We start from the raw sequence: 12,738 nt of genomic DNA, 5'->3' as shown, positions 1-12,738 counted from the left end.
CTCCTGCCTCCTCCAGCCTTCTCTAAAGGCGAGCATCCTCTCTCTGCCTCCATGCAAGAATGCACAGAGGCACTTGGTGAAGTCTCATCACCAGACTGACCTTCCCAAAAAAGCTTTGGACCCTGGTCCCTGTTTTGTGTGCTGTGTGAGGTATGGGCCCTGGCTCCAGCCTTCAGGTGTCAGGGTCTCGGGACTGGCCACCCAGGTTTTGGGGCTCGGGGCCACCTCCAGCATAAAGCTCTGCTGAAGTAAGAACCACTCTGTTTCCAAGGAATGGCTCTCTCACCCAGGCAGGCTCTGGACATCAACCCGGTCTCACCACACCAGGCCTGCCAATCAGGTGGAGACAAAGTGAGTTCTCAGCCTGGTCCCAGAGCACAGTGAAGAGCTGGACCCAGGCCAGGGGAGCAGGCTCACAGTGGCAAATAGGAGCAGCCTCCTGAGTAACAGAGTTTTAGCCTCTTGGCCAAGAGAGGCAGGGGCCTCTCTTTTGGAAACACGAGGTTTTCAAGCTTTTTACTTTTTCCCTAAGTATATTCCTGCTGCTCCTGTAGATTAAGCCTGATTTCTGTGGAAAATATCAGACCAACAGCTAAGGCTAAGCTTCAGATCACAAAGAAAACGTGTCTTGGTCCAGATCAGATCTTTAAGGCAGAGTGAGGAAATCCCAGGAAATCCCAAGAACGTGGCAGGGACAAGGTCAAAGACAGAGGTCCAGCTGCTCTCCCCATCTGGAGAGTTTCTGGCCCAACCCTTTCCTTGGTGCTCCATTTTTATAAAGTGGAACCTGTTCTCCAGCTTGGTCAGAGAAACCAGAAAGTACAGGTAATTGCCCACCTAAGCAAAGGGCAGCCTAAAAAAGGAAGGGGGGATGTCTGAGTGAAGAGTGGGCAGGAAAAGGGGATAGTCTTAGAGAGAAGGCAGAAAATTCTGGGTCTTTAGGCAAACCAGACACCAAACCTGGAAGCCCACCCAACCCCACAACCAGTCCTGTAAAAGAAGAAACAGTTCCGGGACCCTATCCATCTTGGCTGCTTCTGTTTCCAGAAGGCTGGGCCAGAAACAGCACAGACCCACCCACACCCCCACCTACCTTCCCTGCCCACCCAGACACATCCCACTACACAGTCACACCCCCTTCAGGTACTGTAGAGAGACACACACCAACACCGCTTTGTGGTTCAAACTGTTTTATACTGAAATACACATGAGCTGATCCTAAAAAAGGTTGAGTTGGGGGAGAAAGAAATGACAAAAGTGAGATGATCCCAGGACTTGGTGTCAGCAACTGTTGGAGCATGTGCCAGTCCATCTGTCTATCTGTTCACCCTGGTAGGACGGTCATGCCTTGGAGGTCTGGAGGAGCTCAGCTGAGCTGGGTAGAGGAGGAAGGCCAGTCCTGGGCCAGGAGGACATGGTGCCCTCCTCCAGGGCAGGAGAGTCCTCAGCTGAAGGGCTTCACCAGCTTCATGGCAGCATAGTTCTGGAGGGAGGGAGGAGGCAGGCGCACATGGTGATCCCAGGATCTGGGCTCAGAGGATTGGGGAGAGCTGCCAGGAGGCAGGGGCTCGGAAAGGAGGCTGGTCGCTGTCCAACCACCTGCCTGCACCTTGCCCTCCATCCCACGCTCGGCTCAGCATCCACCCTGCCCAGTGCTCTCACCAATCAGGCAAACCCAAACCCTCCCAAACAACACTCACTCTCTCCCGCCTGGGGGCCAAAGCTGCCTGAATTGCTGTTTTCTCCCCCATCAATCCAGGAGCCACTCCTGTGTTCCAACCAGCTGCCAAGGGGACTCTGATCCCCCAGGCCCTGGCCAGAGGGGGGCCTGCCCTGGCCTCTTCCATCAGACAGGTGCTGAAGGCCAGGCCAGGGTTCTCCCCAACCACACTCCTGTCCAGAGAGCAGAGAGAGAGCTGGGCCAGGTGTACAGGGATGGCCCACTACAGGCCAGTACCAAAGATGGTTGCCCTTGATGAAGCCCTGCCCACTGCAGGACTCGCAGGAGCCTTCCCTCTCTACTCCTCCCTCCAAAAACCATGAAAACACACACAACACAACACAGGGCTCCTAATTGGGACAGTATGTTCCCCAGCGCCGGCCCGGGAAAGCCAGCTCTGGAAACAAAGCCGGCCCTCCTTCCCTGCCAAATCGCCTCCTGCCTCCCCACGGCTGGCCCTGCTCCCGGCTGGCTCTGCAGGGGGAGCCGAGAGCGATCAGACAGGCAGCCCCCCTCGTCCCCGTCCCAGGGGAGCTCCCAAGAGAATGGGGGATTATGCCAACTGAAGGGAGCAGTCCCAGCCTTGGGCCCCTCTCCACCAGCCCTGGCTTCAGGCATCTAGAATAGGTCCTCAGCCCCCATGGCCTGAAAGCCACGTGAGGGTCACCAGGGCCAGCCCTCATAGGTCTAGGACTGGCCAGGTGATTGAGTGACTTGGGTGGAGGGAAGCAGAATTTGCCAACTTGTAGTAAAGGTCTGCAAGCAAGCACAGTCCCCAGCCTCAGTCCCAGGCTGCCCCTTTGATTCCCAGACCCATCTGCAAGGATCTGACCCCACATGCCAGCTCTGGGAGAGAGAAGGCAGGGCCCATATTTTAAAAAGGATAATTTCCAGAAGAACCCAAAGGAGAGTGATGCCACTGTTTGGGGGGCCCAAGAGACAGGGGAGGGGTTCCAACCAGGGCCCCTCAAAGACCTATTCTGCTCCTGCCCACAGGGCTTGGGGCTAAGGCTACCCCAGGGACGAGGAAGTGACCACAGGCTGGAAGTGACTCGGAATCTTCCCTTCCTCTCCCAACCAGGCAGCAAGGCTTCCTTCCCCGGGTCCCTGAAGGCCTGCATGTGCCACCCAAGGGCCTCACAGTGCAGGGCCAGCTGGCTGGGGCTGGGGTTGGGCAAAGAAAGGGTGGTGATGACGCCACTTTGGACCTGCCCCTGCCCTCCCCTTGGCCCTTCAGGAGGAGGCTCGGCTTGATGTGCAGCCCCCAGGAAAGGTGAGGGGCTCCCTAACCACAGTCATAGCCACTGAAGCCAGAGCTGACCCAGCCCAGCCCCTCCTCATGCAGATGGGGAGAGACTTGCCAATGTCACACAGGAGGTGTCCTGCATAGCTCTGTCCTGTCCAAGAACATCTCTCCAACCATAAAGTGCGCCTGTGCGGATTCTCCCTCAGCAGACGGGGGCATCCTGGGACTCGGCGTTTCTGGCAAGCTCCCTGCTAATGCTGATGCTACAGGTCCTCACGCCACATTCGAAGAGGGAGGGTCTGCTCTAGCTCTCCTTTTTCTAAACTCCCAGAGCCTGGGCCTCATAGTGAAGTGTTTGATTGAAGATGGTAGTTTTCCTTGTTCCCTAGTTTCATTGTCTCCATGAGGGACAAAGAACTCCCCAGGGGCACGAGCCTCACCTTCTCTCTCATGCTCACAGCACACCCTCACCACCCAGACATGTAAGAGTGTTTAATAAAGCCCGCAAGGCTGAATTAATGGCAGCCAGGCACACTTGAACTGGGAGGGGTGGTAAGCTGAGGCGGGCCAGGACAGGGGAGTCGCGCCTCCCCCAACTCAGCACCCTGGGCCTGCCCCGTGAGAGGAAGCTCCAGGCAGAAGTCCTGGGACCTGATCCCAGACTCCAGGTCATCACGGGCGGCAGCCCATGCCTGGGTCACCACACTTGCATGTGCCCTTCCATGGTCCTGTATCTCATCTTGTGTTTGTCATCCTGACTTCTTTTGCTTCAAGAGACCCCCATAAGTGTACAAACTGCAGGTCCCCACAGCCTGGGTCCACCCCTGGTCATATTTTGTCAATAGGTCATAACTCCTCTTGCTGAGCCTCCGAAATGTTTGAACACAGCACCCCAGGCAACCACAGCCAGCAAAGAGGGCCTGGCCTGTAGCCGGACCCACCGGCCACCCTGGTTCTAGATTCTCCTTTGTTGCTGTGGCACAGAGGGTGGCTGGGGCCTGGACATGCAAACCAGACAGGTGCCTCCGCTGTCCCTCATGGCTCGTGATGTTAGGGACTGCATGGGATGGCTTGTGGTTTCAACTCTCTTCCTCCTGTGAGGCACACTCTGTGACACAAGGCACTCATTGCCAGCTACAGTGGGAGAAAGAGTCTGCCCCTTTTCATCTCCCAGAGGATTCACAAAGCAAAAAGGTCATGTGGGAGTAATTCCCCGAGCAGCCTGCCTACCATGGGGACCATGCTCTGGGCCGGTGTCCTCGTGCTGACCAGGACTGAGGCTCACAGTGGCTGGAGCCCTGAGCTAGGAACTGCGCACAGATTGCTGTGCAGCCTGGAGCCAGTGTCTTCCCCTCTCTGGGTGTTTGTGTCTTTGCTACTAAAATCAGGGCACTGAGGGCTGATCACACCATTCTCTCTACTTTTACAAGGGAACTTCAAAAAGTTTGTGGAAAAAATAGACTCAAAAGATAAAATGAACCTCTCCATGAACTTTTTGAACCCTCATATATAGGTTTGAAATTTTCATATTAAAAAGTTTTTAAACATCTTAAAGAACATTAAAAATTAGATGTCAGCCTGAGAACACTGCGATCCCTTCAGGGTCAGAAGTACCAGAGACTTTGGAGGACTGGAGCATTTTCGGGGTCCCTGATGAGCTGTGAGGACTGGAGAAGCACAGGCAGGGACCCTCTTCCCTCAAGCAGGGTCCAATAGAGCACAGCAGCTGTCTCTGGTGACACTCTGGTGAGCTCTTTGCTAGGTGTCAGCTGACCTCTTACCAAGTGAAACGGACCCCAATGTGCAAGTGAGGGGCTCCTGGGCCAGCCTCCTGTGCACCTACATCTTCCTCGTGCCCACCTGCCACGGGGGGAGGGCACGCTCTGTAACAGTTCTCAGTGGGCACCAGGACCCTCTCCCAGCCCCGGCTTCCTTCTTTTTCTAGACTTAGCAAATGCTGTCCTTGACACAGAGGGCCCTCTCCCCTGCTCTGTCATCCACATCTTCTCTACCCTTCCAGACCCAGTTCCTCAACCTGACCCTTCAAGAAGATTCCCCTGCCCATCCCAGCCCAAGGGGCCTCATCTTCTGCCAACCCCTTGATCACATATTCTACAGGATTGCTGAAGACAACTATTCCTCCCCATCAAGGGCAAGAACTCAGTTTCCCCACTGGACTAAGAGCTCCCCAAGGGTAGACTTTGTCTTCCTACCTGACTAGAGACTCCCCAGAGTAGGGGCTATGTCTCCCCATCTGACCAGGGACTCTCCACGAACAGAAATCACTTCTCTCCATCAGAGGCAGGGAGCTCTCTGAGGACAAGGATGGACTCCACCATTTAGACCAAGAGCTCCCCCAAGACAGTGTCAGGGCCTCCCCCACCAGGCCTGCTCACCGGGAAGGCATAGACGAAGATGCCCACGAACAGCAAGAGGATGAAGAGAAGGATGAAGAGGATGATAGCACAGCGGAAACGCCGCCACAGGATGAACTTCATAGTCTTGTACGGGGAGGTGAACCACAGGAAGGAGGTGTCGGGGCGCCTGGAAGGAGATCCCGGAGGTCAGCAAGGCACCCTGCACCAGGGCTGCTCTCTCCAAACTCTGCTCTCCACTTGCGACAGCAGTTCAGATATCCTGGCCCTCCACAGCCTGCCCACAGAAGCCCCCAGCCCCTAGCCCCAAACTCAGCCCTTGGCACCAGCATTCCCTCCCCACCAGCCTTTGCTGCAGTGTGAGCTCACCTGTGCTTCCATGCCCAGCAACTCCAGGGGCCCAGTTCTCAGCCACTCTTATCAGGTTATCTTCCCAGCCACCCCCTTCCCTCCCAACCCAGGACTTGATCACAGATTTGGGAGCTGGGCAGAGCCTGCTATGTTAGGTGAGCTATGGCCCACTGAGCCCCAGATAAGCCAAGCTACCTGTCCGGGTGCACCTGAATTGTCCATGTTCGGGGAAGGATGGTGGAAAGAGAACCCAGAAAGCTGATGTTCTCTCACTCACAACCCTCCCTCTAGATCAGCCCCACAACTCAAAGAACATGCAGGATTTTGTGTCTCAGTCACGGCTCTGTTAACCTCTGACTGCACGTCCTGAGTCCCGTGGGTTTCTCTTGTCTCCCCACCCACATCCCAACATTCTGAGGCAAGGGTGCCTCTCACTGCTCGGCCAGTCCCACAGCACTGGGGATAGCACCATGATAAAGTGAGTCAACTGTGCTACATCCATCTGAGCCAAGCGGGCTGTGGGAGGGGCTCAGCAAACACTGCCCTGAGCCCCAAAGGCCATCCTTCAGTAACTGCCCTGGTAACGGCCTTCAGACATCTGCATCCACTGGCTTGGTCAACCTCTCTGAGAAGCCTGTGATGTAGGAAAGATGGGGCCTGGTCTCCCCATTTCACAGAAGGGAAAGTTAAGGCTGAAAGACCATTTGAAAGCCACACTGGCACCACAGGAGAGCCATGAAGGGCAGCTTGGTGAGGGAAAAGACCTTGATCAGGCTCTGGAGCCGATCAGACCAGATGAGAGAATTTCAGCTTTACCACTTTCTTAGTTGGAATGACCTTATTTAACTTTGCTGAGATGGTTTCCTCATCTGTAAAATGGGGATGATAATCACTACTCAGTGGGGAAGGTTCCATAGGACAATGTGTACAACAAACCGGTACCCAACAGCACCTGCTTCTGGAATTAGCTGAGCAGCCCAGTGTTCTCTGGAATGACAGCTATCGCTTGCCTCTAACTTAGTGTGTAGCCTTGGACGACTCATGCCCCTCTGTGAGCCATGTGGGCCTGTGACCTCCGCATGGCTATGAAGTCAGGTGCCTCCTGGACTGAGGCCTACACCCCCAGACATCTGGGCATCAAGGTCAGGGACTGGGCACTAACCTTGGGTCCTCGAGCTTGGGATTCATGTTGGGCTCATCCCGGCCCTGACCAGCAGGCCGTTCCTCATGCTCACTCTCTGCTACAATCTCCAAGGTCATTTCCAGCTTGCCCTGTGGGGACAGAGAGGCTGGTTGGAGCACAAAGCCTCCTGGAGAGGAGCCAGGCCAGGACAAACATAAGGGCACCTTTATCTTTAAAAAAAAAAAAAAAAGAAAAAAGTAGGATCATTCTGATCATAAAAGCAGTACTGCTCCTTATAGAACATTTAGAAACTTCAGAAATGTATAAAGAAAGAACACCACCCATACTTCCACTATGTGGAGACAAGCAATGTTAATACTTCTATGCATCATGGCTCTTCTCTGCAAGTGTATAAAATATCACACTGTGTATATATAGTGCTATAGCTTGCTTTTTTTTTTTGCTTAGAGATATATTTCACTATATAATTACATATTCCTTCGAGTTTGGTTTTTAATGACTGCAAAACAGTCTACAAGATGGTTGACCATAATTTATTTAGTAAACTACCTATTTTGGTTCATTTAGGTGGTTTCCAACTCTTTGATATTATAAATAATGTTTCAACAAACATCCCAGAACCTAGATTTTTAATTTTATCTGGTTATTTCTTTAGAAGAGACTTTAGAAGTAGGATGACAGTGTCCAAGGGCATAAATATCGTTCAGTCTTTGGCTGTATATTACCAAATTGCTTCCCCACACAGTAAAACCATTAGCGCCCCCTGCGGAAGCAAACAAGGCGCTTGCCTCTCTGCATTCTCACCAGCAATGAACTTGTCCATTTTTCTTTTAAAAATATAATTTAATAGACAAAAAAAGTTAGCACATTTAAAACTATTCTTTTATTTAATTGCTAGAAGGAATAAATCATTTTCAATGTTTAGTTCACATTTCTAACTCTTTTGTGAATTATCTATGTATGGCCTTTTCTCATTTTTCCTTTGGGGTGTTGGTATTTCTTACTGTTGTAATTCTTTATATAACAAGGATATTTTATTTCAAGGGCCACTTTAAGGGTTGGCTGGCTGCCGGCCGTTCCTAAGTGAGAGATTAACTTCCTCTCCGTGGCTGTTCTGGACTCCAGTCGCCTCCCTGAGCAGACCTCTCAGTAGAAGAGTAGAACAAGGACAGCCCCTTGGAGGGTACTGAGGAAATGGAAGAGGCACAACCCGGTCCTTTTGCCAGGAAGCCCAGATCAGAGGGACCCCAGGTCACAGATCACTGTTAAGGCCCATGAGCAGAGTATAAGCAGGTCATCTTTCAATTTGAATAGGTTTCCCATGGAGCCTCTAGGGGGAGGAAGGCTGGGAATTGGAAAGGAAGATGGAGAATGACTTGGAAATAGGGAGATGAAGGGCAGGAGAGAGGGAGAAAGGGGAAGAACAGTAGGCACGTATGTACCCGATGACTTCTAGAAAAAGCTGCCCCTGCGCCCTCCGCTGGGGCTGGAGGAAGGAGACTTACCGCCAGGATCTTCTTCTCACCCTCTTCCGCTACACAGGGCCACCAGCCCTTCACTGTTTTCTGCTCAAAAAGTGACACAAACCATTCTGGGTGGAAAGTGTCATCCAGCTGGTCCAAGGAGCACTTCTCAGCCGTCTTGACTGGCTTGGGCATGCGGTTGAGATCCAGCTGCAGGGAGCCTGCAGCAGAGAGGTGTTCTTTGGCAGAGGGTTTCTCAATCACTGCCAGCCTAGGGCTACCCTGGGGCAGGGCAGGCTCAAGAAAAACTCACCTCCTCAGCTTCTTTGCATGGCTTAGCCATGGGTAGAATCCCACAAACTCGCCATCTCTCCATCCATTCCTCTCATCCCATCTCACAGCTGCCCATTCACCTACTCATGCAGCCATATGCCCCTTAATCCACCTGTATTTATTCACCTTAGCAAAGCTGCCCACCTCCTCACTTATTCATCTTACTAAGTACAGATGCATCCATACACCCATTGTCTACGTACATCTATACATCAATTTTTTAACATTATTTTATTGTGGTAAAAAAATAAATGACATAAAATTTGACATGTTAGCCATTTTTTTATGTGCACAATTCAGTGGCATTAATTACAACCACAATGTTGGGCAGCCATTACCACTACTTTTAAAACTTTTTCATTCCGTCACAGAAACTCCATACCCATTAAGCTGTAAGTCCCCATTCCCCGCTCCTCTTAGCCCTTGGTAATCTCTAGTCTACTTTCTGTAACTATGAATTTGCCTATTGGAGATATTTCTTATAAGTGGACTCATAAAGAATATGTCCTTTTGTGTCTGGCTTATTTCACAGCATGATGTTTTCAGAGTTCATCCACGTTGTAGTACATGTCAGTATTTCATTCCTCTTTCCGGTCGAATACTACTCCGCTGTATGTCTACACCACATTTTGTTTATTCTTTCTTCTGTTGATGGACACTTGAGCAGTGTCCAACTTTTGGCATTGTGAATAATGCTGCAGTGAACATTGGCATACCGAGTGTCTGAGTCCCTGTTTTTAATTCATTTGGATACATACCTAAGAGCAGGTATTGCTGGGTCATATGGTAATTCTGCGTTCAGCTTTTCAAGGGATCACCACAATGACTTCCACAGTGGCTGCACCATTTTTCATTCCCACCAGCAATGTACAAGGTTTCCAATTTCTCCACATCCTCGCCAACACTTGTTATTTTCTATTTTATCATTACTGTTCTTATTATTAATACTTTAGCCGTCCTAATAGGCATGAAGTGGTATCTTATTGTAGTTCATCCATCAATCTTCTTCGTCTACCCACCTAGTTATCCAAGCAGCTGCCTTTTTATACTGTCTCATCTACATACCCATTTTACCCACCATCTCCCTGGACAGCTCTAGCTATTAGGTTGAACCATATGAAAATGCTGATACTCAAACACCTTTGACCTATAAAAACAGCAATTTCATGTGGTTTCATCTAATCCCATCACAGCAACATGATGGACTCAATGGGCTTGTAGCATATGTTACTAAAGGGATCAAGTGAGAGAAATAAATTGAAAAATTGTTTTCTGAGACCAAATTTTAAAAATTCCTGAATACCATGCAAAGGAGATCAGATTTTTTTCAGCATGGAATGCTCAGTTACCATAACCATTTTCTAGTTTTCTTTCTTTTACTCGTCCACTTATCCATCCATCCTTTTATCCATTCATCTGCTTTGACCTATCTACATCTCTTTACAGCTATCATCTGTTGAGCACTATATCTGTTCATTCAAGGTGACTGTTATTCCATCTATCCATTTGTTCAAATCTGTATCAGCATTAATCTAACACTCCACCCACTCACATAACTCTCCCTCCCTCCCATGCAAATGAACATTTAGTTTATTTCCAATTTGAAATATGCTCCCAATATGATATTAAGTAAATATCAGGATATTAAAACACACACACACACAAATTATCCCAGCATGATCTACATAAAAGACTGTAAGGAAACACAGGATCTCTAGATGGTGAGATTATGGATGCTTAAATATTACCTTTAAAATAAAAAAGTAATAAGAATTCAAAAAAACATAAAAAATCTAATTAGAAAACATTATAAAGATGGAAAAGAGAAATCTCGTGGGGTTAAAAGGTAGTATTTGTTAATGGTTTTATTGAGTTTTATTTTTAAAAACAATGAATGAGCATTTTAAACTTTACTTTGGATACTTTTTTCTCATACAGCAAAAATGCAGGGGTTTTTTGTTTTCTTTGCAAAATTAATTTTTTAAAGCCTCACTCCATAAAGGAAAGTTTGATCGATTGATGGCAAAAAAATTTTAAGTCTGTAAGCAAAAAAGACTCCATAAAAAATTAAGAAGCAAATGAAAAAATAGGATAAATTATTTGCCATGTATCCTGAATATATAAAAAGTTTCGAAAATCAATAATAAAAGATGAAAAAGAAAACCCCATATTATTAATATGGGTAATAAATATATTTTTAAAGTTCTACCTTACAAGTAATGAAGAAATGCCAATAAAAATTAAAATGAGATATCACATTGGCGATTTTTTTTTAAAAATGTAATGGTAGTAGCAAAAGTTTAGGGGAAATGGCACCCTTCTACAAATAGGGTACAGGTGAGAGTATAAAAATCTTGCTAGAGAGCAATTAAACAAACTGTTTTGAAAACTACTAAAATGCACAAAAACTAACAAATCTACTTCTCAGAGTTAAGGAAAGGTCTACACAGAGGGTCCAAAGATGTACACCTAGGGGGTCACTCAAATTGGAAAACCTGAGGATGGCCTGAATACCCACCAAGAGAGGATTAGTTAAGCAAAATAGGGCCCATCTGTATGATGGCACATCAGCAGGCATTAAGTGATGGTGCAGGCATAAATATAGGTAGATACCTACTGACCAGAAAGGATGTTCTTGAAATATTTTCTCAAAAAATCAGGATATAAAACAGTATGTATAATATGAACCCATTCATATATATAAATATATGTATATATGTCATATATGTATGTATGTATATATAATACACATAAAACTTACATATGTTTGTCTATATCTGAAATAATATAAAATATAGTCATATATACCAAAATGTCAGTGGTAGTTATCTCTGGGTGGTGAGATTAAGGTGGGAAGGAAGCACTGCTTATTTGTATTTTCTAATTTTTCTACAGGAATTATGTACAGAATAATGAGTAAAATAACAAAAGTCAAATCTGGTGCCACCACCATCTTACACCCTGACTCTTCTACAGTGGAATCGTGGAGCAGCTCTGTCCCCCGTGTGCAGGTGACCAGGCCAGATGTGGCCCCCTTGTGGGGAGCTGCTCCTCAGCAAAGACCAACTCACCTTTCTTCAAACAAGGGCCACCCAAGGAGGGGCTTCAGTGATCGTCCAAGGCCACTCTGCTCCCAAGTGGCAGAACAGAACTAGAAGCCAGCACTCCTGGCTTCTCGGGCTGCCTTTTTCACAGGTTCATTTGCTATTTTTTACTGAGGTTAAATTCACATAACATAAAATTCACCACTTTAACCATTTTAAAGTGTACCAATCAGTGGCTTTTAGTACATTCACAGAGTTGTGCAACCATCTAATTCCAGAACATTTTCATCATCCCGAAAGAAATCTCATACCCAATAGCAGTCACTCCCCGTCCCCCCTCTTCCTGACCTGAGCCTACCATCCAACACAGCCCAATGCTCAATGCCACCTCCACTGACAGGCCTCCCAGTGGCCACTTGGTCATGCTGATGCTGCTCAGCGTCATATGCCTCAGTCAGTGCTGGGGACCTAGTGACAGTGACCCTGAGCTCCCTGAGGGCAAAAAGTAGGACCACTCCTCCAGCCAAGATTCCGAAAGGGTCCAAGAATGGCACATACACACACACACAGTGGGGGTTCTTGGGCAGCCCCAACACGCAGAACAGGACTGACTGGAAATGATGCTTACCCAGAAAGTCATCAAAGGAGAACCTGTCATTGTCCCAGATCTGGAATACCACTCGCGCTGGGATTTTGCTCTCGGTCTTGTCCAGCTTCCAGAAGGCATCCTGACCCAGAGTAGGAGCAGAGAAGGAAGCAGGAAAGCAAGGTTAGAGAAAGACAGTGGTCCTACCAACCTGGAAGGCTGCCTGGATGAGGCAGCAGAGTAAGTGTCCCTGAGGCTGTTGCCAGAGCCAGGTCCTGGTCGGAAGATGAGGAAGGGCAGATCCCAGAAGGCAGTGGTCAAGGGCCTAAGAGGTACCATGCACCTCACTTCACATAAGATGGCTCCTTTAATCCTGCCAGTTCTGTAAGTCAAGGTTATCACTCCCATTTTACAAATGATGAATCAGAGGCTTGGAGGAGGTAAAGGAATTTGCCCAAGGTCTGACAGCTAATAGT

At 48.5% G+C, this 12,738-nt stretch overlaps 1 protein-coding gene across 7 annotated transcripts in view; it reads right to left on the bottom strand.

Moving 5' to 3' along the window:
• Positions 1-1,173: 1,173 nt before the first annotated feature.
• Positions 1,174-12,738, bottom strand: part of DYSF (dysferlin) — a 221,544-nt gene continuing 209,979 nt past the window's right edge. For all 7 annotated transcript variants that reach the window (XM_063077909.1, XM_063077912.1, XM_063077914.1 and 4 more), the window contains 5 exons: positions 12,305-12,404; positions 8,342-8,520; positions 6,855-6,964; positions 5,363-5,510; positions 1,174-1,483 (listed from right to left, as the gene is read on the bottom strand). In XM_063077909.1, coding sequence (XP_062933979.1) covers positions 1,445-1,483; positions 5,363-5,510; positions 6,855-6,964; positions 8,342-8,520; positions 12,305-12,404 — 576 coding nt within the window. In that variant the 3' untranslated portion in view covers positions 1,174-1,444. The remainder of the gene's footprint in view (positions 1,484-5,362; positions 5,511-6,854; positions 6,965-8,341; positions 8,521-12,304; positions 12,405-12,738) is intronic.

The sequence above is a fragment of the Cynocephalus volans genome, chromosome 14 (assembly GCF_027409185.1).
Source record: "Cynocephalus volans isolate mCynVol1 chromosome 14, mCynVol1.pri, whole genome shotgun sequence".
Classification (NCBI taxonomy): Eukaryota; Metazoa; Chordata; class Mammalia; order Dermoptera; family Cynocephalidae; genus Cynocephalus; species Cynocephalus volans.
Note: the sequence above shows the minus strand (reverse complement) of the source record. Positions and strands in the feature narration are given on the sequence as shown.